This window comes from Coturnix japonica, chromosome 2 (assembly GCF_054131305.1).
Source record: "Coturnix japonica strain WE chromosome 2, WE-NBRP24, whole genome shotgun sequence".
Taxonomy (NCBI): Eukaryota; Metazoa; Chordata; class Aves; order Galliformes; family Phasianidae; genus Coturnix; species Coturnix japonica.
In genome coordinates this window covers 113,302,452-113,313,834 of record NC_140664.1, presented here as the reverse complement: position 1 = coordinate 113,313,834, position 11,383 = coordinate 113,302,452, and the positions used below count along the sequence as shown (strand labels likewise).

The following is an 11,383-nucleotide window of genomic DNA, read 5'->3' as shown; positions in this document are numbered from 1 at the left end:
TCTTCAGCCTTTTTATTTGTGATGTTGCCTTTCTACACTGGAAAGCTAATGGAGCACAAATTCAGGCTTAATTATCTGGAGACTGAAACCTTCATATTCTGGATGTTAAATAGATGGAGGAGGAACTGGCTTACGGTATCAATAGCTCACATTTTATTTCCTACCCATGTTAGAATAGGAGTTGTTCCAAGTCAGTGTTTTTCCATGACCTCTCCAACACTCTTGAAAGAGAAGAGTGGAAAAATCTGCAAAAGAGTAACAACTTTCTACCTACTTTTTGGTTACATTCTGAATCTACCATAATTCAGTGTTTAAAAAGTTGTTCTGTCCTGTGCTTCAAAGTAGATCTTCTCTTGACCCTATTTTGTGAATACTGCCACAGCTATCCTGTGTCATCTCTGGCAGCTATCTCATATATTTTTCTCCTGAACATCTCTGTCATGCTCAATACAGGGTATGCCCACAAGTCTGGGAAGTGCTGTCAGATTTGGAATATATATGAACATTAATGAGTAGAGATAAACACAGAGTGAATGTGATTACGAGTTTAATTTTGTTTCCAGCCTTTTCCCTTGATTGTCAAGAAAATATGCTGCTAAATACAGATACTTTTTTTTTCTTTTTCTTTTATTATTTGTTTCGCAGGTCATTTATCACCCCTCTGTTGGAGTATACATCTAAATTTCACGTGACCTATGTAGACAGGCACAATATAATTCTTTTATGACACATTAATACTCAGTATTGTAACTTAACATAGTTGTCCTGCAGAGGATCATTCTTCATATTTCACATATGTGTTTAGGCAACATCAGAGGAAATGGCAGGTAATGGAGATAAATGTTTGTGCCTTGCACAGAACATCATGTTGTTGCTCTTCCTCCAGATGAAGGACTTACTACTTTGCTATAGTGAAGAAGCATGTCATTGGTATAGGCAACTATTTCAACTGACTCAGACTTTTTACTTAAAATAGCTGTTTACCCTTCCATATGGTGATCTTGAGAGACTTTGAGAAAAAGAGTTTGTATATGCAGATTCCTTCAGTATGCTTCTACTATGATGTTTGTATTGGGAACTACAGAAGGAATAACCATTTGAAAGTGCCACTTAAAAGTAAAGAGCTAGGAAAAGCCTATTGGTTTTTCCCACACCGGTCTTTACAAGCATGACTAGCCTCAGGTGTGGAGTTCTGGAATTATCTCCTTCCATCTCTTTTGCGTCACTGCATTTTTATCATGGCAAAACCTGTAGTTGCTATTTGATGACTATCACCTCACAGAAACCCCATGTTCAGCATGAAATATGTTCTGTTTTCAGCTCTCAGAATCATAGAATTACTCAGGTTGGAAGAGACATCAAAGGTCATTAAGTCCAACTGCAGCCTAACCATAATACCCTAACAACCCTCTGCTAAATCATATCTCTGAGCACCGCATCCAAACAGCTCTTAAACACATCCAGGGATGGTGACTCAACCACCTCCCTGGGGAGCCTATTCCAGTGTTTAACTACCCTTCCTGTAAAGAAGAATGATAAAGAAGAATAATATCTAAAGAATGATACAGAAGAAAGCAAACCCTAGATCTGAGGTTTTTTTTCTCTATTAGCTATTCGAAAATCTACAGCAAGAGCCTTCCTGTCTGATTTGCCAGCAATATTCCTTTAATGAGAAATAAATGCATAAAACTGAGTCATACTAAAGATTTACAAGCTACATGAAATAAAATATAGGAGGTAAGAAGTAGCTAATAACTTAGATCATGCATTGTTAATAGACATCAAGTACTGTCTATAGCTCTTGATTGGAAGTTGTAGCTGACAATAAAGCCACAGTTCAATTGATAATATACAGCTCAAGGTTGCTTGCATCTTAGACCATCACTTCTAATTATTCAGGTTGCTAATTCCACCTCACAGTGTTTGGTAGATTTCTTCTCTGTTTCCCAAATGGTAATGGTAGCCTCCTATATTTCATCTTCAAATCATACATCTCATGTAATCTGGTTTACCTGGTTGGTAAGGATTCAAAGATATAGCAGAGAAAGAGGCTAAATAAAATATTTAAAAGTGTTGGAATTCTTGGTGCAGCTTCACCTTCTAGAGGTTATGATCATTTCACTGTTGATTACAGTTCTGTCTGAATGAGGCGTAGTGCTTTCTTCATGTTCTCTATTACTGAAACAAAAATGAGTAACAACTGTAAAATATTCTTACAGTACATTTTGATTAGTACATTCTTCACACTGGAATTCATGCAGGATTATATATTTTAGTGCTTCCTATTATGAATATTCTGGCATTGATACTAAAGCTGAAGGCAAAGAGAGTTGTAAATCAAAACATTTAACTTGAGGAGTTGAATATTCTTAAATCCCTTTTGCTTCAGCAAAATAGTCAGATGTGACATGCATATTTGTTGTGAGATACTGCATGGGTCTCAGATGGATGGTACAGAGTACTAGTTCAACCTGAAAAATCACATTCCTTTTTGGAATATGGGTTAACAAGCATTTCTTTTTCCTGGTCCCCTCCCGTCACTGCTTATTAACATTGCGCAGTTGGATTCCTTTGTGCATAGTGACTTTCACTATTCACCAGCAAACAGCTCAGATCTTGGTCCTGAAATTTCTCACCTGTGATCTTTCAACTCACCTCACCTAAGCAGACCCAATAAATTCAGCGGAGCAATAGATGTGCTTAAGTGTTTTCTAGAACAGGTTAGACAACTATAAATTATTGTTAAGTGCTGGCAAACATTCTTTACTCATTACTTAGAGATCTTAACTGATTCTCAAACACAGACGATTGGGATGGTGTGTATCTGGCTGATTACAGTATAAAATGCAGAGCAACAGCACAAAATAGGCACTTACAGAATGGTATGTCTTGTGGTTCATAAGTGTACAGTCGATTAGAGTATCTTCCTGTGATATCAGCTCTCACTGTGAGAGATGGGTCTGAAAAAGAAACTGTGTTAATCGCTACTTCCCACAGCAGCCGAGGGTGATGCCCATAGTACCGCCCTGTTCCTGAGGTGTTCTGATTTTGCCAACCACAAACTACAAGGCTGTTACGCTCTGTTCCAACCAACTGCTTTTTATGTGGAGAAATCTTAAACAAAAGCTAATGTTCAGTTTTATATTACACAGCTGTTTTTAAGAGATTGATTGCACATACCTTTTTTTCCATACTTGAAGAAAACCATCCTGTTTTACAAGTTCTGGGTTACTCTGGGAGAGCTAATTTTGACTGAATGTACAAATAATGAGGGTCATGCATAATTAATACAAAGTTATCGTGGCTTACCTGGTGACTAGAACTAAGGTCTTGTGATTCTTATTGTTTCTATTACTGTAGAAAATGGTTGTAAATATCTTACTGAACTGGTTCCCCTTCTAAGCTATCTGTTAATTAATCACCTGACTCCTTTTACTACTTTGCTCTAAGCAGGGACTTCACCTCACCTACCTTTGATGCCTGTGTAATTGGTGAAAAGGAACAGGGACTGTGGGACATGATTTACTTAATATATTTCAGAAGTCAACTCTGCAGTGTAGTAGATAATTTCTTAGACTCTGTTGACTGTTGACTTGCTCTGTGGTAGTGTCTGCACTGTAGACACTGTAGACATTCATTCACATATTTGACAGCTCTCTCTACACTTCATTTCCTAACTGTGCTTGCAAAAGCACAGGGAGCTAACAGGGGCTGACAGATGCCCAGATGCTAACAGATATTTAAGCACCTTGTTCCCAAGTGCAAATGAGGTACCCTCCAGAACATATTTATAATCTGAGGAAGTTTACAGGAGCTGAAGCCCGTGATAGAATGAGAACTGAACTCAGGTATGCCAAATTCCATACTTTTGCCATGGTAAAGATAAATTCTGAGCTATTTTCTTTTTGCAAAATGATTTGTCTTGATGTTTCTGGAGAACGACACTGGCACAGATTCAGAGATCACATCTTCAGAAGATTCATAAGTACTGTACATACCTATGAACATGATTCGAGGCACGTATTGTCCATCAGGTGACAGGTTTTTATCTGTGGTTTCATGCTGGCAGGGAAATTAAAGCTAATTATTAAAATATTCATATAAATTTAGCTGAAATAGCATCACTTGTGAACAGTATTGTACCAGAGGAAAAAAAAATACAGAAGGTATATATGCACACACATAAACACATATATGAAGGCTGCTCTGAAAGTAACGCTTCCTATTTTATTGTGTTGGTCCATGACATCAAAGACCTCAGATGCTGGTGGTGTGGCAGTAGAAGCTAAACCTTTCTGGCAGTGTTCCATTACATTTTGTTGCCATGCAACGGATGGCAGCAGAGAGGCAGTCTGACAGAATGGCATCTGTTGTGGAAATGCATGTGAGGGAAAGTTGTGTCATTCAGTGCATTAAAAATCAAACCTGTTGACATTCATTAACACTTGCTGAACTGTTATGGACAGAAATGGTGGATGTGAGCACACTGAGGCATCAGGTGGTGTGTTTCAGCAGTGGCAAAAACAAGTGTAAGAGCTAATGTTGGTGACTGCTTTGAGTAATAGTTGTTTTTAGCTGAGAATTTGCTCTTTCAAACAATGTAATTGTACCTTGTGTATTGTTGTAATTTCCATGGCATACATGGGAGGCATTACTTTCAGAGCTGTCTACGTACATATGTTTAACTGAAATGCTGGAGGTACTTAGCTAAATGTCATAAAAAAGTAAGACAAAGAAAACATAGACCAAGAAGAGCTACCAGACAAACCTCCACAAACCCTTCCTACCATGAGATTCAGCATAATGAAACTGTCTTGGGCCATTTCTTGTATCTCTTCATTTTCAGCAAAAGCTTTCTTCAATGCTAGAAAAGACATGAATTTTGTAAAGCTTATTGTAGATACTGCCTTTCCTTCAGTGTTTAGGCACCAAAGATTGGTCCCATCATTCCTGCCTCTGTTCATTCACGTTCCTAGGAGACACCTTTGGGATCTATAGTGGCTTTGTGGTTTTTGATCCATGTCAGTGCAACCTTCTGGCTATGAAAATGGAAGTTCTATTCTGTCATTGTTGAAGCCTGTAGTTTCAACAGATACTGAGACTCAGTTTGACAAAAGTACATTATTCTCAGAAAGTTCTTACTTGATCAATTTCAGTGGTCTTGTCCTTACCTCCTTCTCAAGTTACCAGTTGAGGAAGGACAAATGTTATTAAATATGTCCAGTGAGTCAGTAGCAAATACATGTCAGTTATTTTAAATTAACAAGTGTTTAATGAGGGATAGTGGGACAGTAGCTCTAAGCATTTTTCATGTGCATTTTTAGAGTAGATTTTGAGTGATTTTTTTGTAAATAAAAGTAACAAATTCTTAGCTATTCTACTACAGTTTCATGCACTTATTTAAGTAATTTGAGTAAATTCAATGAATATATAAATATTTGTGTCTTAAAAAGTTATTTACAAAAATTTAACATTGATAAAAATAACAATTACCTTGGCAGTATTGACAGTCTTCCAAATGATGAATGACCATCAGTGGCTTGTTACTTTATTAATAATAATAAAACATGTAGTTAGTTTATTCAACAAGAATGAAAATAAGTGATTTTGCTAGTAGATTGGAAAAGACAAATTGCATTTAATTTTCTGTTAAATCTCAGTGAAACCTAACAGGCATTCTGTGAGGGGTGAGAGGCATTTCTGTGCAAGAGAAAAAGAATGTTAGACGAAGAAATAGAGAAGTGGAGTTTCCGTGTCTAGATAGTTTTCTAATGTAGAAGATTCTACAAGAATGGTAGAGTGGTCTGCAGATCAGCTGTGATAGTTTATTATTTTATTTTATTTTATTTTATTTTATTTTATTTTATTTTATTTTATTTTATTTTATTTTATTTTATTTTATTTTATTTTATTTTATTTTTATTTTATTTTATTTTTTAAATTTCATTACAGTATATTGAGTGGTAACAATGTAATTAACAAAAGTGTCTTTCAAAACTGTTTTTTAATCTCTTACCTTTTTTTAGCTTGATAAAGCCCTTCTTCATAAGTTTGTACCCAGGTTATTTCATCTCCCCAGCCTACAAATATATTAAAATGATTGGCTAGGTAAGTAATTCATAAGAAACAACATTTTTTACCTTTGTCAGTAGTTGTACACAAGTAGATTTTTGTTCAAAGTATTGTAGATATACTAATCCTACATTTGCTAATAGGTATATTGGAATATTAAAAAATAAACCAGTAAAATAAACAAACAAACAAACAAAAACAATTAAAAGATCTCAGCAGACTGGCTACCCAATTCAAGTCCTTTGACACACTCAATAGAACTCTTTCTGAATACTCAGAGCTCCCTAAATTGGTGACAAAATTCTTTATACCTTCATATTTTCTCTTCATGTTGGCTGCTTTGTACTTCATTTAGATGCTGGGGGCTTAAAGAGAAAGCTGGCTTATAAAAGTGAGAGAGAAAAATTAAATATGACAAATCAAATAAGATCAACTTTAATGTGAATGTTCTTGGAATAGTTCGGAGTTTTAAACCTGACTCATGAGTCAAGAATTTCAGTCTCTGGAGTTGCAAGTACTTCACTTATTTAAATAATTTAGTTAAAGTAAAAATCTCCATCAAAACATAATCCTAATGAGTCTTCAGCTTCACAGCTCATCTAATGAACTCAAAAAGCAAATTCTCATGTTGTTTTCATGCCTTCAAAACCCAGAGATGCCAGCCCCTCTGAAATAGCTTCCCACATTCTGGTCAGTGGGGCATTTGCTTGGAATGCTATAGGTCATCTCTTCTTTCAGGAGGCTGATTTCATTTTCATATCTGTCTGTTTTTTGGTGGGGTTATAGCTTAGTTGACCAGTGGGTTCCCTGGCTGAAATCAACTGCTGATGTAGGTAGTTGCACAGAGAAGTCAGCTGGGGTCATTTTACAGCAGATTTAAGTATTCCCTCTTATCTGTTAAAGATGCAGGTGATGTTCTGAGTGGGAAAAATTAATTCTGATCTAGTCAAGACAGGACGTGGATACCAGACTAGGTATAAACTTTCTCCATGGGTACCAATTATGGAAAGTGATTTGATACTTGTCTCTGTTTTGTCCAGGGATTAGACAATTTTGTATTGTATATACAGTGGGTTTTGCATGGAAAAGCAATTGTCCCTGTTCTTGCTATTTTATAAAGCCTTTTGACTGCAGTTATTATATGTATATATTTTATTTCTTTTTTTTTTTTTTAAATATGAAATGATTTCAAATGTCAGTAAAATTCCTACAACTGATCTGCTTCAGTGCTTCTCTTTGCTGTCTAAATGCCTCTCAAGTAAATGGCTTCAGATGGGGCCTCTGTGAATGCAGGGCTTTGGCTTCATGTGCTTCATATGGGAGGAACTCAGAGGTGAGCCGTGGAGTCTGAGTGCTTTACACAACTTGCAGAAGAGCTCAGGGAAACAGCTGTATATATTTTTACACAATTAGATCTGAAAAGAGAGGAAAGGCTGAGAAGAAGGAAAGAAGTATTTTTCTACAGATTTTTCTTCATCAGACGTAAAAATGTTAAAATCCTATAACATCCAAGTGGAAAATTATGCACCACAAGGGAAGTGTGAGTGTGACTATCTGATAAGAGGGGAAAGAAAAAGAAATTGAGGACTATCCAGTAAATGAATAAATATCCCTGATGGTTGAGACTGTTATTCTGTGGATTAAAATGGATCTGTAGAAAAAAAAAATATCATTTTAGACGGAAGTTATGAAATTGTGCTTCAGTAGCTGTAAGTTACCAGCTCAAGATGTCAACTAACAGGTGTTTGAAAAAATATTTTTTACTGAGAGCACTTCAAGAGCAGCCAGTTTCCAGAGACTCAGTTTAGGTTATTTGATTCTAACAGGTCACCGTGATGGATATAAATTAGAAAGACTATCTGAAGCCTTGAGCTGTATTCTTAGGAACAAACTGATGTAGTGAAATTACTGGGAGGAAAAAGGTGCACTACTTAGTGTGTGACTGAATGCTGAAGAATCGCACCTCAGTAAGCACATATAAGCTTTCAATAACATAGATGGTAAGATGAGGAGGTAACTACATAAAATACCTCTTGATAGCGTCTGAGGTGCTTTTTTTTCCTTTTTGATTGCCATAGCAAGGTTGGATGAGACTGCAATTAGCAGGAGAGACAAGGCCAACGTTGAATGGAGCATTGTTTCTCTAAGAAGTTCTGTTTCAGAGCAGCAAGGAAACTGGAAAACAAAACAACAGCTTTAGTTGTATAGATTCATTACCTAGTGTAGTGTAAATCAACTTGTCAGTGGCATTCTAATGAGGCAGTTTGGGTAGTTTTTATAAATGTGATGTTTTTTTTTTGTTTTTGTTTTTGTTTTTGTTTTTCCCCCCGAACAGTGAAAAATAGAGATAATCTTATTATGCAGCACTCCTTAGAGCTATAAAACTCTGGGGGCAGCAGGCAGTTCTCACTACTCTGTGATCAGGGGAACAAAGTTTCTGCTTTGGGTCATCCACCAGTTCATTCTCATAAACCTGTATTATATTTTAATAAAGGATCAGGACAGTGCTACTATTTTTTTTTTTTTTTTTGGTCCCTTTATTTTTAGGGTTTTTTTTGTTTTGTTTTGTTTTTTTAAATTACTACAAACTATAACAGTTTGGGTTTGTTTTACATATAGTAAGTTTTTTGGTACTGTGATAAAAACCTGAAGATAATTAATTTTATTTTAAATTGACAACAAAAATTGATAGCTTAATTCTGTGAACTAGAATGTTAAAATAGTGAGATAAATTTCAAACCAGTGTTCTGATTTCCAGCTGTTTCTTACAGTGAAATCTCAAACACTTTTCCTCTTCTTTATGGCTTTTAAAAATTGATTTCTAGTTCAAATCCTGCTTAAAAAGAAGCAACCCACATATGTTCCCATCTGCTTGCATATTCTGAAGGTGTTTACTTTTCTTCCCGATAAAAATCACTCTAAGATGTCCAGTAATTTCTATTCTTGAGGAAAGTCAGAGAACAAAAGTTAACAATTGAGTAAAGATAATGCAAAGCCAAAGGTGTCCAGTTTTTGCCCAGTACAGTAATAGGTAATTAAAACTCAGGTCATTTGCACTGAATTAGGAAATGTAGTGAATGCAGCCCAGTATATCTCTCAGTCAGTGTGCTGATTCTCTAGAGTTTCCTTTTTCAGAGATTGAGCTGTTACCAGGATGACCTACTGAGAAAGTCCTTTGACTTGAAGTGCTTCCTTCAAAGCACTTTAGCCTGTATTTATGATGGAATTTTCACATTGAATTTAGAAGTGACCTCCAGTGTGGAATTACAGCCTTCAACGCTGACAAAACTAAATTCATACATCCTAGGGCAGTGGCATGAAAAATACAGCAGGTTTTAATGAATTTTTTAATGCTGCTAACATCACTGTTATCTATTTCATTTCTGATGAATGAATTCAAAGGCCACTTCCAATAACAAGATAAGTATTCTGTTCAAATAACTGGAGAAAAAAATGTGCTTTTAACAGCAGAATAAAAGAAGTACCACCATATTGCTGCAATTCCATATTTCTGAAGAATTTTCCTTGGGTTATAACAAAATCATTAATTATAGCACTTTTCCTCCTCAGTCTGGATCATCACTGTTCCCTTCCCCTCCGCATTACATCACAGCTCTAGGGCTGTTCTTTGTTTCACATAATTTCCTCCTTAGGCTTGATCATCTTATCTGTTGTTGTCTGAGTTTAGAAAGTATCTCCCTGGGGGTCTGTAAATCTGCACATTAATTTGGTGTTTGGAGATGATGGAATTCTAAAAAGGAAATGTTGGTTCCCGGTGTTTCATAAGGAGAGACTATAACTTTTAGGTAAGCTTGGGAACTGAGAAATTTTTGAGAATAGGAATTACATTCAAATTACCCCCACATTGGTGCAAACCACTAACTTCAGTCAGCAAAATCAGATCATGACACCCTGCTACTTTACTTCTGATGATTCAGCTTTTATAGCAACTCTCTGTGAAGCTTAGTGACTATCCTTAGCTTTAGTTTACCTGTCCAATGTTAGTAATAAAATATAGCATTTGCACTAATATATCAAAGCTCCATTTAATCATAAATAGTTATGGCTTTGAAATCACACCAAATATGTTGCTAAATGGAGTGAGTGAATCAGTTCTGTCTTCTGTGGTACATTAACAAAGAAATGAAGTGTAAATCTCTTCAAGTCCCGCATTTATTTAACTGAAGCTTAAATAATTGATTAACATCATATTGAAAATCAACAGAGTTTTGGAGGGTTAATTTACAGAGATGCAACTAGATGCAATTCAGTATTCTAAATTTTTGATGTTGTGTTATCCAATTATAGTTGATTGAGTAAAGGGAAAAAAGACAGCCAGCACTATAAATGTTACCTTTATCTATCAGAACAAACGTTTTGCTAACTAAACTCTTAGCATCTATAATTCGTCTGTTTTATGTTACTTGCTACACGTTTATCAAACAAAACTCATTTCTGTATTGAAGTTGAGAATAAGAAATGTTTTCTCACCAGCAGTGGTTAGTTCTCTTGATGGAAGGTCTTTTTCCTGAAATTGGGTAAAAGTCAGTGTGGTTTACACACACAACTCCTGAAATATCCAGGTCTCTCTGTAACCACAACAGCCTAGGAAAAATGAGAGATCTTTTAGGTGGAGACCAAGTTAATGCACTTCCACCCTCCCCCTTCCTATTCTGCCATCCTTCCAACTTTCACTGTTGTGGTTCCCATACTTGTACACTGAATCCTTGGATTTCTCTTTATCTTGGCTTGTATCAGGTGTCTTATATGAGGGTTGAAAAGAAATAGTGGCTTATGTGTGTCTGTTGCTTCCCCCCTTAGACAGTTTGTGTCTGGCTTATGCCCAATGAAAAAAGAAACCACCAATGAAAGCTGGAACTGTAGAGGCTTTTGTTTCCAGTGAATGGCTGAGTTCACTGGTGCCTGAAGATAGGTATGAAGCTAATAGGAAGACACAAGGGTTGCTTTGTGTAGAGGAATGTAATTAACAAATAAAAGTAACTTATTTTTTGAGGGAGAAATGAAATACTTTGTTTAAAGGGAATGGTTTTAAAGTATCTGATTGTTGTTTTTGCAAGTTGTAGTTTAAAAATGGTCTCATTCTTTGGATGTGATGCTTGATATAATTTTGACTTATCTTGATAAATATGGGAAAAACCCTTGAATTCATTCTCTTTGCACAGACAAAGAATTACCTGTATCGCTTTTCCCCTCTTCCTTGGATAACATTTGCACAGTTTATAGGGATTGTGTGCTTTCAGTTTTTCCTTCTTTTCATGTGAAGCCAGCCATCATGTTTAACTTGGAAGCT

The 11,383-nt window shown here is 35.9% G+C and overlaps 1 protein-coding gene across 1 annotated transcript; it reads right to left on the bottom strand.

Moving 5' to 3' along the window:
- Positions 1-530: 530 nt before the first annotated feature.
- Positions 531-10,688, bottom strand: AGR3 (anterior gradient 3, protein disulphide isomerase family member). The gene is made up of 8 exons (XM_015853675.3): positions 10,564-10,688; positions 8,103-8,247; positions 6,017-6,080; positions 5,494-5,546; positions 4,788-4,864; positions 3,999-4,062; positions 2,877-2,960; positions 531-2,178 (listed from the first exon to the last, which is right to left on the bottom strand). Exons 2-8 carry the CDS (start codon positions 8,206-8,208, stop codon positions 2,129-2,131), a joined length of 498 nt encoding a protein of 165 aa, XP_015709161.1. The 5' UTR covers positions 8,209-8,247; positions 10,564-10,688; the 3' UTR covers positions 531-2,128.
- Positions 10,689-11,383: the final 695 nt, after the last annotated feature.